The sequence below is a fragment of the Lipotes vexillifer genome, unplaced genomic scaffold, assembly GCF_000442215.2.
Source record: "Lipotes vexillifer unplaced genomic scaffold, Lipotes_vexillifer_v1.1 scaffold1306, whole genome shotgun sequence".
Classification (NCBI taxonomy): Eukaryota; Metazoa; Chordata; class Mammalia; order Artiodactyla; family Lipotidae; genus Lipotes; species Lipotes vexillifer.
The window spans coordinates 291,079-307,920 of NW_006786512.1; the positions used below are offsets into that span (position 1 = coordinate 291,079).

General features: G+C 54.5%; 1 protein-coding gene across 1 annotated transcript; it reads left to right on the plus strand.

The window, feature by feature from the left end:
• Nucleotides 1-1,982: 1,982 nt before the first annotated feature.
• On the plus strand, nt 1,983-5,793 carry DLX1 (distal-less homeobox 1). Its single transcript, XM_007458838.1, has 3 exons — nt 1,983-2,493; nt 3,154-3,353; nt 4,524-5,793. Exons 1-3 carry the CDS (start codon nt 2,181-2,183, stop codon nt 4,776-4,778), a joined length of 768 nt encoding a protein of 255 aa, XP_007458900.1. The 5' UTR covers nt 1,983-2,180; the 3' UTR covers nt 4,779-5,793.
• Nucleotides 5,794-16,842: the final 11,049 nt, after the last annotated feature.

Below are 16,842 nucleotides of genomic sequence, written 5' to 3' on the forward strand. Positions count from 1 at the left end.
GGGGGGGGGGGCGGTGGGAGAAAAAGGAAAAAGAAAGAAAGAAGGAAAAATCTTTTAAAACGTTGGCAAAGCCGTTATTGGTTTGGAGGATTGGTTGTTTCGTTTTGCTTGGCTTTTATTTTTTGCTCCAACCACGCTGCCTGAAATATCTCTGCCCCCCAATATCTTACCCTTAAACCAAAGGAGAGGAATTCCCCCGGGCAGCAGCTGCTGCTACAGAAGTTAAAAGAGAGAAGCCCCTTCCACTAATATCTGTAACGACAGCACCGATGTAATTTGTTTTGAATGTTCATTTTTATTGGTGTTCCCTCTGCCAAAATGTGCTTGATTACAGAGGTTTGTCCTGTGAGCACCACGCACTCTAGAAAGGGGAAGGTGCCTCGGCGAAGGTTCAGCTCAGGCCAGATCAAACCCTGGGCTGTTTAAGGCTGAAAGGCTGCATGTTGCTATTAGTGTTAAATATATGGCTAATTATGCGTATGAAAATTAAACATCAGTGTTATGCTAATGGGGCGCCTTCAGCTGCGGATCCGAGCACTTGAGACTACCATTTAATCAAATGAATCAGTAACTAATACATCTGCACGTGTGAACTTTCACAAGATCATTTCCCTGTTCCCGTCACACCGCTAAATTATGAAAGAAATAATTATCAACACTTTCTAATTACCTAACAAAGTAATTTGGGATTCACCGTGGGGCTGGCGGGATAGGGAACCAACAGCCCCTTGGCAGCCTGCGTGGTGCGCGCCACGCCTTATGGGGGTGGCTGTGTGGCGGTGGCGGCGGGGGCTTTTGTGCACTTTTCTGTACCTAGCGCCCCAGCAGATAGAAGGCGCCGCGGCAGCTTTTGCCTCCACCAGCTCTACCCCAGGCCCAGTGGCGCCTGCTTTGACCCCTGGAGATGAGGAGGATCCTGGGTGACAATGAGAGACGTGTTCACACACAGACAAGCGAGCCTACCACTGGCCTGGTTTTGCTGCGGGTTTTGGTGTCCTCCAGGACTCCTACACCCCGGGTACTCTCGCCAGACCCCAGGAGGCCGGAAAATGACCACCTGGCGTCCGCGGCTCAAGCAGAACTGAGCCCGCCAGCTCCTAGGCTCCACTCCGTGCCGCGCCCTAGGGGCGAGTGAGCCGGGGCGCTCGGCGCAGAGGGAATGGCGCGGGGGAGGAGGAGGAAGGTTGGGGGGGAAAGAGGAGGGGGGTGTTGGGGGGAGGGGGCGGTGCGGTCGCCTTTCCTGGGAGGAGAAGCGCCGGTTCCTGGCTCTCCGCGCGCACTGTTTTAATCAGACCGGTGCAGCCTCGAGCTGGAGTGGCCAGCTTGGCCTGGAGCAATGCGAGCAGGCCCCAGGGAGCGGCGGCGGCGCGGCGGCCGAGTGAGTGAGTGCGCCCGGAGGGCCCCAAACCCGCCCCCAGGGATGTGGCAGAGCGGACCCAGGACAGGGAGGCGCCGCCGGGAGAGGGCTGCGCTAGGCACGAGACTCTCGGGAGGACAGCGCTCTGTTGACCGCCTCCGGCGCCCCCATTGCGCGACTCCGCGTACGGGAGGCCGCGGCCGGGCTCCAGAGCCGCCCTAGCTCTGCACCGGACCGGGCGGCGATTGCTAGGAGAAACTGCCCTAGTCCCCGGTGTTGGGGGCGGGCGGAGGGTGGGGACAGTAGGAGGGGGTGGGCGGCGGCGCCGAACCACTGGTTGATTTCTGGGAAGTAAGGCGCGCCGGGGAGGCGGGAGGCTGATGAGCCGCAGGCCGCGGAGGTCCCGGCGCGGACGCCGCAGCCCATTGTGCGCCCCACGCTGCGTGCTCTGTTGCAGAGGAGCCCCGGCCGAGAGGTGTGGATGCGTCTCTCCAGAGGCCGGGCCGCCTCGCCCGCTCTAGTCCAGCGGAGCCGGAGCGCCTCGGACCAATCCCCGGTGATTATGCAAGACAGCGGACCAATCAGCTCCGCCAGCTCATGAATATTTATGACCTTGGCTGAGTCAAAGCTTTGAAGCGAGTTTGGGGAGCTCGGCAGCATCATGCTTAGACTTTTCAAAGAGACAAACTCCATTTTCTTATGAATGGAAAGTGAAAACCCCTGTTACGCTTAAATTGGGTTCCTTCCTGTCCTGAGAAACACAGAGACCCCCAAAAGGGAAGCAGAGGAGAGAGAGACCCACACCCAGACCCCGCGAGAAGAGATGACCATGACCACCATGCCAGAGAGTCTCAACAGCCCCGTGTCGGGCAAGGCGGTGTTTATGGAGTTTGGGCCACCCAACCAGCAAATGTCTCCTTCTCCCATGTCCCACGGGCACTACTCCATGCACTGTTTACACTCGGCGGGCCATTCTCAGCCCGACGGCGCCTACAGCTCGGCCTCGTCTTTCTCCCGACCGCTGGGCTACCCTTACGTCAACTCGGTCAGCAGCCACGCGTCCAGCCCCTACATCAGTTCGGTGCAGTCCTACCCGGGCAGCGCCAGCCTCGCCCAGAGCCGCCTGGAGGACCCAGGTACGTGCGCCTGCCAGGGAGAAGAGGTGCGAAGGGAGGGAGGGGGGGAAGAGAGAGGAGGAGGAGGAGAGAGAGAGAAAGGAGGGAGAGGAGTGGAGGAGAGACATGGGATGGGGGTGGGGAGGGCGCCGGAGCAGTGAAAGGTTTTGGGTATCAGTAAATGAATCCCTGTCATAGCAAAGAAATTTTAAAAATATATATCCACGCAACTTGCAACTATCCAGCAAAGGAGAAATCCGAGAGCGTCCCCTGGCACTGGCTGGGCCTCTGGGTGGCTCCGTGAGCCGAGCACACAATGCCTTGGTGGAAAACAGAAACCCACATGTGCACTTATTAGTCTCGGTAATTATTTGTTGCGTAGCGCTGTAAACAATGTATGCAATTAAGGGTAATTAAACCTCAACTACAGCCTGTAAAAATAGCAAACTTTCCCTGCAAAGGCAGGAGCTGCGCGCCTGGGAACTGCCCCAGTCCGCTTGCAGCGGCCGGGGTCGGGCCCTTTGGACTTGGCGGGACACTTCCCTGGCTTTCGGAGTTTCTTGAGCGTTCTCTCTCCTGGTCCTGCCTCTGCCACCCCTCTGCGGTCACTTGCTCTGGGCTCCCCGCACTAAAGGCAGTCCCTCGCCTTAACTACGGCCCCCACTTCTGCTGTCCCTCCAGGGGCTGACTCCGAGAAGAGCACGGTGGTGGAAGGCGGTGAAGTACGCTTCAATGGCAAGGGGAAAAAGATCCGCAAACCCAGGACGATTTATTCCAGTTTGCAGTTGCAGGCTTTGAACCGCAGGTTCCAGCAAACTCAGTACCTAGCTCTGCCCGAGAGGGCGGAGCTCGCGGCCTCCTTGGGACTCACGCAGACGCAGGTACCTCGGCGCTGCCCCACTGTGGCGCCACGCAGGCTTCCCGCGGCCAACCTGCACCCGCAGCTTCATTTCTTGCTCTCTGGGCGTCAGGGGTCGGTGTGTGTGTGTGTGTGTGTGTGTGTATGTGTGTGTGTGTTGGGTGTGTGTGTGTTGGGTGTGTGTGTGTTGGGTGTGTGTGTGTGTGTCCCACCCCGGCTCTCGCAACATCTCTCCTTCCTCCGCAGTTCTCTCTGCCCTGGCTCTGTCGCTGCCCTCCGTTCCTGGACAATCTGATTAGGGCACAAGAAGGATTTCCCTAGGCATTTTGTTTGGGGACTCTGAGGTCACACGTGCCCGAACAACTGGAACAATAGACGCGGGGGTTAATCCCTTCTTTGCCTTTAAAGTGTGTGGCTAATCACTCCTGGCCTGGGCCCGAGCCTCTGTCTCCCTCCTCCTCCGCCTTCTCACCGGTTTGGGCTGGCAGGGGGAATCCTTTCCTCCGCCCTCTCACCTCCCAAGTCCCAGACCCTGGAGGAGAAACGGAACCTTCCTTCCCTGGTTTCTCTAAGATTCCGGGGACCCCTTGGGCGTTCTGATCACGACTGGTGCGGGTTTCCAATGTCCGGGCCGGGATTTGGAGCAGAGTTAGGAGACACTAAGGAAAGGTGGATTTGAGTCCAAATGAAAAGTTTAACAAAACCCTGTGGCCTCCTCAGTCAGCCCGCAACTTGCTCAAGGGCTGAAATGATGGCGCAAAGAGAAGGCGGGTCACACTGCAAATAAATTTCCTCCACTTCTTTTCTCCACTCGGTTCTTTTATTGATGCTCATACTGGAATTGAAGCCTCGATGTTATGCAGGCTCCGCGTCTTCCCCAAAAGATTGCTGGGCTCGGGCTGAGTCCCAGGCAGGCAAAGGCCTGGATCCCTGCACCGCTCACCACCACGCTCCCCGGCTCTCAGAGAGCTGCCCCTGCCGGCCACCAGCGGCCCGCGGTGGGGTCTCCCAGCCTTCGGTTCTTATGGGGGAAGGGGTGTGTGTATGCTTCTCCAGCAGGGAGCTGCCAGGTCGCGCAGGGCAGGGGCCCGCGGGGTATCCTCTCTCGCTGTCCCACGGCCCCCTTATCTCCCCAGGCCCAAGGTAGGCACAAGGGACCTAGACCGAGTCACGTTGTTGTCCGCTCTTGCAGGTTAAGATCTGGTTCCAGAACAAGCGCTCCAAGTTCAAGAAGCTGATGAAGCAGGGCGGGGCAGCTCTGGAGGGTAGCGCGCTGGCCAACGGCCGGGCGCTGCCTGCAGGCTCTCCTCCAGTGCCGCCCGGCTGGAACCCCAACTCCTCTTCCGGGAAGGGCTCGGGCGGCAGCGCGGGCTCCTACATCCCCAGCTACACGTCGTGGTACCCCTCGGCGCACCAAGAAGCTATGCAGCAACCCCAGCTCATGTGAGGTTGCGCGTCCGCATCCGCCCGCCTCCTTCCCGTCTCCCTCTGCCCGGGCCCCTCTCGCCTCCCGGTCCACCCGCCCCACCCGAGTGCCGTGGGTCCGGAGGAGAAGGGCCCAGAGGGAAAGAAGAAGGAACAGTAAAGGCAGGACGCCCGCCGCCTCCTCCGAGTGCCGCGCGGTCCGGCTCGGCGACTTCCCTGGCGCCCACGCCCTTGCCCGAACCCCGGCCTCGGCCGCGCGGTGACAGCAGACTGGCCTCGAAGCGCAGGCACAGCGGCCTGAGACAGCGGGAGCCGCAGCAAGATCCCGCCGGACCCGACCGCCGACCCTCAGCTGTATGGGACTATCAGGAAAACAAAACAAAACAAAAAACAATGTAGAAGAAGCAAAAGCTCTTTCTGTCCTGTCCGTTTCTTGTCTCCTTTCGCTCTGTATCTGTGCGCTGACGAAGTCGAGGTTCTCGTCCGTCCTCTGTCCTCATTCTTCGGCCGCTGAAAAAAGTCACCAGGTCGGAGGAGGCTTGGTCCACCGGGCCACCCTGTTCCGGATACTGGAACGTTTTATCTTTTCGGACCTTTTCCTGGGCCTGCCTAACCATCTGTGTGGCTCGTTCGGGAATTGGGGGAAATTGGAGGGAGGGGGTTTTATTTATTGAGAAATGGACTTCGCTTGAGGCTGAATGTTCGGTCAATTCACGGTTCTGTGGGGCGCGAGGAGCGCAGGGTCCAAACGTACCCATTACTTTAAACGCACCCGGAAAAACAAATAAGGAGGACCTGGTGATTTTTAATTTATATAGTAACTTTTGTACTTCGCTGGTATGGAGAGGTTGGAACCAAATGATTTGCATTTTTTACATGTCCCGTATTATTTTAAAAAGAAAAGAGAGAGAGAAAGAAATGAAGCCAACACAATTTCCTCATCTCGGGAAGAACGCTTGATCGCTTTGCCTGGTTAAGCAGGAAAATCCTAATGCTTCCCTTGTGGAGAGAGAGGACTGATGGGCGGGGAGAGAAAACGTGCAGGGGTGCGCCAGTGCCCTAATGCCGGTGGGCTTTAAAGTAAGACGAAAGCAGCTTTACAACAATCCCCAGAGGCTCGACCGCAGAGTAATGCCAGTCACCACCCTGAATGCACAGTCTCCAGTGCAGGATCTAATTGCTGTACATATTATTGTTATTAATTATTATTGTTATTATTATTGTTCTGTAAACATGTTGCACAAGCTTAGCTCTTTTTATGTTGTGTGTGGCTGTAAAACCCGATGCTTTGTGAAATGAGAATCTTGACATTTTTCTTGTGAAATTTGGAAAATGTGATCAAATGAAATCAACCGTGTTTTGTGTTCTCTATGTCAAAGTTTAGTTTTATATTGAGAATGTTAACTTATTGCTTTGTATCTTGGGGGGGGGGAAAGAACTTTGTAAATAAGTTATAAAGTTTCTCCGAGACAGTAAAATTATGGTTTCGAGAAAGAGTTGCTGTCTGGTGTGCTGTGTGAGGGGTGCTGGGGCCAGGCAGCAGACTGCCACCTCTGGGGACAGATGAGGCAGGGGCAGCGACTCCTGGCTCCAGACATAGCAGGATAACGGCGGAGGCATGCGAAGCCCCTGCTGGGACCATTCTTCAAGCTTAACTCCTGCACCACCCCCGCCCCCCCCCCCCCCACAGCCAGTCAGCTCCCCCCCCCCCCCCCCGCAAAGGGTCTGATCCCTGCCTGGGTTAGAGGGCGGTGGCAAGGGTCCCTGGGAAGGGGAATCATGAACAGGTGCGGCCTGGCAGAGCCAGGGCTCAGGAACCAAAGGGACTGTGAAGGCCGTCTGGAATGAGATGAAAGCAGAGCTCACAAGCAGCCGCCCTGTGAGACGTAAGTGCCCCCTGCGCCCAGTCACCTTGCAGGGGGCCTGGAAGCCTGAAAGTGGAGACACCCGACTATGCCCCTCGAATCCGCCGGGATCTGGCCTCCCGGCTTTTGCTTGCCCGCAGGGCGCTGGATCTCGACGCGGAAAAGACGAGGCCAGACGCAGGAAAGGGGCCGGAAGGACACGTCTGTCACGCTACCCCCCAATCAATCAGTGAGCTCCGGGGGACAGTCCCAAGGCGCCACCCGGGCCCCTCCACAGCCACTCCCACCCATCCGGGCCCATCCATAACGAGAGGCCCATTCCTGCCTAATGACCCCGGGCTTTTCTCTGCGACTAGGAGAAGCGGAGGTGCAGAGGGAGGGGCAGGTTGGCTCTGCTGACTCGACGGAACCTGAGAGCTTGTCAAGCCAAGCCCCCACCCCCTCCAGCGCAGAAGTCCCAAGGCCAGGCGGTTAAGGGGCACCTCCGGTGGACCGTTTTGATCAGTACACTCCAGAAGAACGTGGGCTCTGAGCCGCTAGCATCAGTCTGGCACCCTCCTCCTGCGCCCCAGACCAGCCTCAGCCCCAGGCCCCACAGCAAGCTGAGAGGGCTCAGGAAAGCTGCGGGCCCCAAAAGGCTGCTTTGAAAGATTCCCGCTTCCCTCGAACTCGCCTTCCGACACTGCTTCCCGAGGGGGCTGGTGCTCCGCCTTTGGGGGCCCCTTTGCAGCACGCGGTGGGGAGCAGAGAGGGGAAGGCAGTGATCTGTGTTATGACAATCACCCATTTTTCAATTGGTGCTGGTGAAAGATCGGATGCGCCAGGCTTCTCCGATGTCCTTTAGGAAAGGGAGGGGAAGGGGGGAATGGTGGAGGGAGCAGGGGAGGTGGTGGGGAATGGAGCGGGGAACCTCGAGGCTCCTTCTGGGCCTGAAAGTGGGGCTCTTCCTCTCCCACAAGCCCCCAGAACCTGGAGGGCTAAGGGGGGGGGTGATTGGACCTTGGAGACCAGGATGCATGCGGGCGGGTGTCGAAGCTGAAAAGAGGGAACTGTTTTCCCGGGCTGGGCTCCGGCGCGGGGACAGGGACCTTCCTGGATTTGGTTTCCCCTGCCAAATGTGACTTTGCTAGCGGGAAGGTTTTAGCAGATTTCTTTCACGCATCCAACTCTGGTACCCCAGACGGCAGACAGGGCCCAACGCCTGAAGCCACAGGCAAAATCTGTTTGGTCAAGCAGATTTTAATACGTTGAGATACTAGCTTATACTAATTTAATAATCTCATGCTAACAGTTCAAATAGAGAAATTATTAGTTTTAGCTCAACGAAGGCGGTCTTTAGTTAGGCTCTATTATAATTATAAGCGGTTGTACTTTTAAAAACTGTTAATCTCAATATAGGTCTAATTAATGCTGCCTTGTTACTGACAAGTAGTTCATCAAATATCTGATTCAAAGATTTTCATAATGAGTATATTAATTAAACTATGAATAATCTAAAGGTGGTTATATTTAAACAATACCTCATTATAACGATTAAATACTGATTTTGAATATTATGTCTTAACAATTGTCACTTAGAAAACACAACCTTTCCTTATGTATGAGTCTGTAATGGCAAAATGCAATTTTGGGATTTTTTTCCCCTTGTTCAAAAAATGTGAACCTCATTTTAAAACACTTCTGAAATAGGTTACACACAGCTTAATGATTATCAAAATGACTCTTTTCTGCAAAAAAAGACCCCAAAGTGCGCGTACAGCTGCAAACCCAAGAGGGTCAGCATCATTTCACTGTATTCTCTTCTTGATTACAAGCCGGGCCCATCAAACACAACATAATTACAGTAATTTCAGGTTTATTTATTCTAATGCAGTTTCCCCATCTCTCTGGTAATTATGAGCAATTTTTTCGCCCAGGGAATCTTTTTGCATTAACAAAAGAGATAACGCACTGAAAGCCAAATTTGCTGTGCATTGAGAAAAGAAAAAAAAAAATCAAATAGGTGCGAGCTGCCATCTCTGCAATTCTCCGGTACCGGAGCCGGCAAATTGCTTGCAGGTGTATGAAGCAAGCTTGTCAATGGCCGGGCCTCCAAATTAGCAAATGCACTGCGTCGAAGTAATGAAGACAGACTTAGCAAAATTGCCAAACAACAGATACCTCTTTAATATCTTCTCTCACACACTCGCTCTAAAAGGGGTAAGGGTGGGGGTGGAGGGACAGAAGCAACAATCCCCAGCCCCCTCCTCACTGGTCTTGGGTTTCATAAGCTGGGGACTGAGTGGCCCTACTAGTAGTGGTCTAATTATGGAAAAATCAAGCTCCTAAATCTAGGCAATATTTTAAAATACAACATTGGAAACATGTTTATAATTCACAACGTTCCTTCGTTGATTGTTATGTTTTATTTTTATTTCTTTCTTTTTGAGATCTGCACTGGGCTAGGTCAGATGGCTCTCCAGACTTGTCTATTCTGCACTAGTTTAAAGAGCCACAAAAAGTTTTAGAATCCCCCACATCTATATGCACAGAAGTATGAATTTACTCTGAGTCATTTGATGTAGAAATTAACTAAATCTCTCCCCTTGAAGAAATTGTCAATTTTTGTCACCAGAAGAAAGGTAGGTCTGGGTGCTGGACACAAAACCTGCGAAACTCGATCCCGAGAAAAAGTGGGAGGAAAGAAGCAATCCAGGCCCCTAGCTATATATTTTTATCCTGCTACTCATGTCTTTCATTCTGTATCTTTAAAAAACCGATTTCAAAAATCTCTAGCTTTTGTCATCCCACCGCCTGGGTTAAACACCCGAAATCAAAGGCTAAAGCGGAATTTTCTGCTTCTCATCCCTCATGGCCATAGAAACCTCTATCAAATGCAATAGAGAGGGTAAGGGTCTCTCCCTCCCATGACTCAAAGAAACCCTCCTTCCGTCCCAGCTCTACAACAAACCCCAATTCAGTGTAGACTGGCAAACGGCTCTAAAGGGTGCCTTCCCCAGGTTCAAGAAACTGTCACCCCCCACCCACTCCTTTCCTACCCCCTCCCTCATCCCCCAACCTTCAGGGATTAACACTTCCTGAAACATCAAGTGTTTTTATAAAAAGGAAAAAAAAAAAAATCCTGACATCGCTGACAAGAAGTTTTGATGGAAGAATTAGCTGGTGCATACATAATCACTCCCCCCACCCTCCTATTCCCGGAGCGGGAGCCGCTGCGGCGGGCGCAGCGCAGCCTTCCAACCCTCTGAAAAATGAAACCGGTTTCCACCCTTACCTTCTCAGTGTCAATTTCAGATAATCTGGACACAATCTTTGCTACATCAAATCAAAAGGGTCGAAGGCGGCTTTTGGCTGGGAGAATGACAGGAAAGAAAAGGAAAAAAAAAAGGAAAAAAAAGGAAAAAAAGAAAAAAAAAAAAGGAAAAATAGGAAATACAAAATCGACCAAACCAGAGCAAAACAAAACCAGAAAACCAAAAAGTATCCCCCAGCCCCATCCTCCTATCCTGAGGTAAAGAGTGGAAAGAGGTCTCCAGGACCAGACGCCTCCGAGCGCCGCAGGCTTTTTGCAGCGCTGCGCTTGCAGAATAGGACTGAAAATTTCGGCTATATAGCCTCTGTCTTTATAGCTGATGAAAAAAATTGCAGATTATTAGCATAAATGTTTACTCTTCATTACGCTGATGACATTGTGCACTCGAGATCTTGGTAATCTTTGGGAAAATTATGAGTAATTTTTAAAAATTTTAAAGCAGCAGCAGTTACCATGCAATTCAGGCTAATTCTGCGTAGGCTCCGAACGGATATAATTATCGAGGAGTCAAGATGTTATGCTAAAAACTATGCATTGATATTCCCATTTATTATGTACATACAACTTTGACAATGTTGATGCTTGAAATAGCAGGAAATTGTCTTGCGCAAAAATTACAGTCCATATTAGGACATCTGAAATTGCGAAGAATTATATAGTAATTGCAGGCTTTCAGATGGGAGAGCCAGAATGCTCAAACTAGTGCAAATGTGGATAAAATTACAGATCAGAGCAAAAATTAGGGAAAAAGGGGGTCTGGGATTTTTCAGGTTGGCTATAGGATTCCGGAAGTGTCTAATGCCACATGATTGCTGCAGCTTTAGGGGAGACATTCATGCCTCAAATAGCGCCTTGGCCAGGGTGGCTTTAATTGAATTTCTTGGGCTTTTTCTTTTAATAGGGGCAAATGAGAAAATTGGCCACCCAAGGCAAATTTTCACTGTTCTCCTGCGGGAAAAGAGAATCCCTTTTCCCGCGTGCCGGCTGGCCCCATCTGGGATGCCTGAGAGGCCCGGGACCCCGACCCTAAATGCGGCAACTAAGCAAGAAAGTGCCTGAGCAGGATTCCGACCCCCCCCCCCTTCCTCCTCCCAACACCTCTTCTATTTCTTTTCTTTCCAGTTCTCCCCTCCTCCTTCCTTCGGCCCCTTTCCCGTATTCCCGCAAACCCCCTCCAAAGTGCAGCCAAGTAGGGCCCTGGAATCTGCAGGCCTAGTCCAGGGGGCGGGAGGTGGGGTGTGGGGGTAGCTGGCTGAGGAGTTGGTGTGAGGCGGTCATCACCCCTAGACAGAGTGCCGCCCAGTGCCGGCGGACACCAACCTGCTTTTTGGGAAGCTTTGGGAAGAGGAGGGAAGGATCTGAGGATCCTCGGGGCCCGCCCCGCGAACTCCTAGGCGTTTCTTTGATCTCCACCGCAGAGAGAGAGCGCCCCCGAGAAACACCCATTCCCCACTTGGGCGGTGCTTCTCTCGGGCACTGAGACAGCCTGCGACTTTAAGAAGCCAAGGCCAGGGCCGCAGAAGGATGGGGCGGGGCGGGGGCTGCCCCGGGGCGGGGTGGCGGGGGCTTGCTGCGGCTCCGGGCTGGAGAAGCCTACGGAAGTGCGGCCACCGCTCGGAACAGCCCGGACTCGGTCGGGCTCCAGGGCCAGAAGTCGCCATCGTTCCGTGAGCGACGATTTCATCTCTAGGGTATTTGAGCCTCCTGGGCCACAAAAAGGAGGGCAGGAGTGGGAGCGGGGTAACCCCGCCATGTTTGCTCTGTGCTGGCCCGAGTCGGCCCCCTGGGATTACCCCGGCGCGCTCCAAGTCCAGTCCCTCCCTCTCCTTCGCCTTTTCTCTTTCCCCGGAGTTCTAATCTTCTGGCCCGCAGTCCCGACCCATCACAGGGAGCCTTTCTCCACCTTCCCGGGCTCCGCGCCCAAACCTCACCGCCGGTCTCCGCCCTCCAGCTCCTAGCGCTGGCGGGACCGGACCCGGGACGCAGCCAGTGGCACCAGGACTCCTGAGGATTCCCAAAACGGGCCTCCGGAGAATCCTGGGAGCGCTGCGCAGCCCGCAAACTGCTAAGACACTGCAGTGTTTGCTGTCTGGCCCGACCGGGAGGACGGAGAGGAGCGGAGGCGGCCGGGGAAAGAAAGGTCTAGATATCTAGAGACTCTGCCTGTGTTCTCACGTGGAGGTGGAATGGCTGCTCCTCCAAGACTTGTCTGCTCTCTCTTTTCGTGAAACACAGCCTCCCCGCGGCATCGCCCGGCCCCAGGCCCCAGGGCGTAATGTCAAGTCTTGTAATGGGGCAATCACTGCCAAACCCGTCCCCGCGAGGGGAACTCCCGGCAGGGGGGCCTCAGAGGGTAGCGGGGGCCTCCGAATCCGCCCGCGCCTTTGAGTTTGCGGGGTGGGAGACTGGGCAGCGGGTTAGGCTTGGGGGCAGATTCCAGATGCAGAGGGAGGCTTCCCTGGGGCGGTTTTGGGTATCACGACCCTGCGAGAGCCCGCCCGTCTCCGGAGAGCCTAGTCAGACCCGGCCAGGGGCCCGCGTAATCAAGACTGCAGGATCGCGTCCCACCCACCGGCTTGCGGGGACCCCAAAGTCAAATGCAAAGGAACCAGTATTTTAGGAGGAAGAGAGAATCTGTAGTTTCATTCTCAAAGAGGACTCTAACTCCCAACAGGTTTAAGCGACTGGTGGTCGCTGTTCCCTAGAGGGAAAAGACCCGGCTTGTGACTTTTGAGCAAGTGCTTGGGACGGGGACGGGGGAGGGGGTGTTTTGGGGAGTGCAGGAGTTGCTCCTGGGTTTCACAGTCAGTGAGGACATCTTTGTTAGAAAGGTTAGGGGTCTTTCTACTCCCCGACATCACTCTCCTTCACGGGACCTTTTACCCCTCTTTTCCGCTCCCCCTTCTACCAAAGGACTGTTTGTAAACAAAGCTCCAGTCTTCCAGCCCTCTCTCCGCCCCCATCAAACCTGATACTTCCCCCAAACTCTCCCCACTAGTCTCGGAAATCCTTACACAGGACGGATATTCACAATTTTCACAAGTAATCCTGAAAGAAGGCGGAGGGGAAGCCTCCTAAATGGTCCCACATTGCAGCCGCGCTGATTAGGCCCGGGATGCATTCCCTTTCTTTCCTGCCTCCCGCCCCTCCCCCCGCAGCCCGGGAGCGGCGGGGCGGGCGGCGGGAATTCGGGGCCGTGGGAGGGGTGTGTGTCTACACCCGGGAAGCACCCGGGGCGGGGTGGCCCGCGACGCAGCGCGCGCAGGGCGGGGGTACGGTGGGTGGGGGAGGGGGAACTGCGAGGGGCAGGGGACTCGGGCTCGCCAGGAGTGCCTGCAACTGGAGTTGGACCTCAGTGCCAGCGCTCAGCCGGAGTTCCAAGCAACACTGCCAGGGGGTGGAGCGGAGAGAACCGGGCACCCCTCACTCTTCGTCTTCCCTCCCTCTGCTTCCCAGCTCTTGTCATATCCTGTCTCTGGCCTGATATTTCACGCGAGCAAATGGAAGGAGATTACAATGAAGATTTATGTGTGTTCTGAGCGCGGCCGGTTTCCCAGTGCAGGGAGCCGAGATCGCTGCTTCCCATTTCCATTTTTCATTCGCTCTTTGGGGAGTGCAGTCGGGCGCGGGGGGAGCTTGTCTGCGCGGCGGCGGCGGGCTGATCACAGGGCTCCGCGTCTCCCAGCGGGCCGCGAGACTGAGAAGGACTTGCCAGCGCGTCGCCCCCGGCGGGGCTGGAGCCTGCCCCCTCCTCCCCCAGCCAGGCTTTGTTTCTCCCCTCGCTCACCCCTCCTCCTCCCCGCCCCCTTACTTCTGGGACCCAGGTGCATCCTTCTTTCCCTTCTCTTTGCCCTTCTCCTTGTCTGCGGAAACGCCCCCTTCCTCTGGCCCCTGCACCCTTCTGCGCTCTGCTTCAAGGGCTTCCCGGGAAAAGGCGCGCCTTGGCCCGGCCCGACCCCGCCGCCGCCGGGTGCCAGGTTCGGTGACTCCGGCGAGTCTGTGGGGCCTCGGCCCACCCCAGAGCTGGGGCCGCCCGCCCTCCCGGCTCCCAGGCTCGCTCATGCCAAGGCCTGTTGCGTGATTCCAACTTGGGCTGACATTCCCTGCCCCGGGCGCTTCGGCGTAGGCCTCTTAATCATCTTGTCTGCTGCAGATCCTCGACACCAGCCAATTTACTGCCCCGTCTCTCCTCGCTGGTTTCAGGAGGGGGAGGGGAGTGCGCGCAAAGGAAGGGAGGGCACAGTCAACCGCAGAAAGAAGGCTGGCACCAGCTACTGGCACTCAAAGAAAACCACGAAATTTGGAGCTGGGGCGGGAGCGGTGGCAGGAATGGGGGTCTGCTAGGCAGCAACTGCTTAGGGAAGTCAGAATCATGGGATCAATGAGCTTCATCCCAGGCTTCCCTAGCCTGGGAAAACACTGGAGGAATGCGAACGGACACTTGACTGAATGGCCTCCCTGCCTTCCCCAGAGCCCCAACTCTGTGGACCATACTCTGCTGTAAACTAGATTCAATGCAGGCCTCAGAACAATCTGGCCAGAAAAGTGAGAATTCCTCTCAGTGATGCTTAGAAAGTCACCATTGTCCCACGTCTATTTTTAAAAAAAATTTATTTACTTATTTTTGGCTGCTTTGGGTCTTCGTTGCTGCACGTGGGCTTTCTCTAGTTGCGGGTAGCGGGGGCTACTCTTCGTTGCGGTGGGCGGGCTTCTCATTGCGGTGGCTTCTCGTTGCGGAGCACGAGCTCCAGTAGTTGCGGCACTTGGGCTCAGTAGTTGTGGCACACGGATTTAGCTGCTCCGCAGCATGTGGGATCTTCTCGGACCAGGGATTGAACCCATGTCCCCTGCACTGGCAGGCGGGTTCTTAACCACTGCACCACCAGGGAAGTCCCCCACGTATGTTTTTTTGGCAGACATTAGTTGAGGACACACAAAAAGGATGGCCTGAATATCCATCCTAGAGGACATATGGCAAACTGGGCTCTCTGGCTTGCCCCAACCTCCTCTCCAGTAGACGCTGGTCGCTTCAGAGGGGATGGCTAAGGTTCAGCCTCTCATATAGGAAGGGGCCAGAGCTCTCCCAGCCCTAGAATGCCCTAGAATGCTGCTCTTCCACACAAGGTGAACTTGGAAAGGCCTCTGGGTAACTCTGGGCCTCATAATTGCAGGGCATTTTATCCCAATGCCCTCACTATTTGGGGACATTGGGATAAAACTCTATGCTACTAAGCAAAATTTATTGAGTGCTTACCAGGTGCCACACACTGTCATTCCCTTGTTAAAGGCTCACAGCTCTGAGATATCTGCTATTATTGATTCCATCTTACAGATCTGCAAACTGCAGCACAGAAAGGTTAAGTGGGTAGCCTAAAGTCACACAGTTTGTGACTGAAGCCAAGACGTTTCCAATTGTAGGCCCCAGCGCTTTCAAGGAAAAAGACTTTTGATTCAGGACTGCATTACCCATCTACCCCTGGCCTTTGAAGGGAATGCCAGAAATTAGGGTCACTTCCAAAGCTGGGCGCTAGTTATGTGGGACCCAATGTGGAAAGCAGAGCTGAATCATGTATGGACGTTTCCCCTTCGAGATCGTGAGGTGTTAACAACGCCGAATCCACAGCACTGTGTGTCGGTCTCCGTGCGAATGTACACGAATTTTTGTCAGTGTTCTGTGTAGGAGTGTAAGTGTGATTCAGTATGTGATAGTATGGATGTGACTGTGCGAGTCAGTGTGTGATTGCGTGTGTGCTAGCGCAGCCCTCTGTGCCCGGGGTCGCCCTGCCTTCCAGAGTCTCGCGAGGGCCTGGGTGACTCACTGAGTTCTCAGCTCAGCCAGTCCCAGAAGGGCTGCAGGGCAAACAGTGGGGAGGGCCCAAAGTAGGGGTCAGACCCCGGCTTCGGCCCGAAGGCGGCTCGAAGGTACTGCCCTGCCAGCACCTCGGGCGCGGGGGCGGCTGAGACCTCCCAGGAGCGGGGCTGCGGCGCCGGCGCCGAAGGGGCCGGGCAGGCGGAGGCCAGAGCCACCGGGCGCTGAGTGACTCACCGCGCCGAGAGCTGGCGAACCTCGCGCAGGGACACGGATGCGGGCAGAGCGTGAACTCTCGCAGCAGCCCTGCGCTGAGAGTGCGGGTCCTCGCCTCGCCGCACCTCTCCGCAAGTCGCAGCCTCCGATAGATGTCACTCTTGGCTGACCTAGTTCCCCGCCTGGGCAGCGGCTCGAGCTTCCAGGTCGTGACACCAAGGAAAAAGCGCACACGCACACATCCAATGAAAACAATAATTTATTTAAATAATCTCTTCATATTGTAAAATCAACATTAAGAGCATGTTGTTTTCATAATAAATAACCCCAAAATACCTTTCATTTCAAGAACAAAGACTTTAGGATAAGATAAAACAAATCCAAATCAGTAGCTTAGTTAAACTGAGAACATTTGTCGTAGGGAAAAATAAAACGGAGGGGTTGCTGAGGTCACTGCTAAACCGCAGTTTTCACAAGTGGGGATTTACAAAAAAGTCTGAAAAGATGAGTATTTTTATACAAATAAATCAGTGGGAAAATCTGCACAGACAACTTTATTTACAAACGCTATATCGAAGTCCAGGCTAATAATCCTGAATAGGTTTTAAAAAAGATAATTTAAACACATTTTTTGCAGTGTCCACATATTAAAAAAATCATTTTTTCCCCCAACATCAAAATGAGGTCATCCGCAAAGGCACCTAAACTTTTAAAAAAATAAAAATAAAAAAACTCCACTGGTGAAAGATGAGGAGAGAGCTGAGGGAGCGTTCCGGCGAGGAGAGCTAAGGCGGGGGAGGGACGAGGGCTCCGATGGCTGGAAACAGCAGGGCAGAAAAAAAACGGCGGGCCGCCGGGGTCAAGGGGTCGGGGGGTGGGGAGG

Bases quoted from the DNA above. Each gene is read 5' to 3' on its own strand.
- DLX1 (XM_007458838.1), top strand. From the start codon at position 2,181: ATGACCATGACCACCATGCCAGAGAGTCTCAACAGCCCCGTGTCGGGC. The intron at 2,494-3,153 runs GTACGTGCGCCT...CTGTCCCTCCAG, and splicing joins GAGCCGCCTGGAGGACCCAG to GGGCTGACTCCGAGAAGAGC. The intron at 3,354-4,523 runs GTACCTCGGCGC...CCGCTCTTGCAG, and splicing joins TGGGACTCACGCAGACGCAG to GTTAAGATCTGGTTCCAGAA.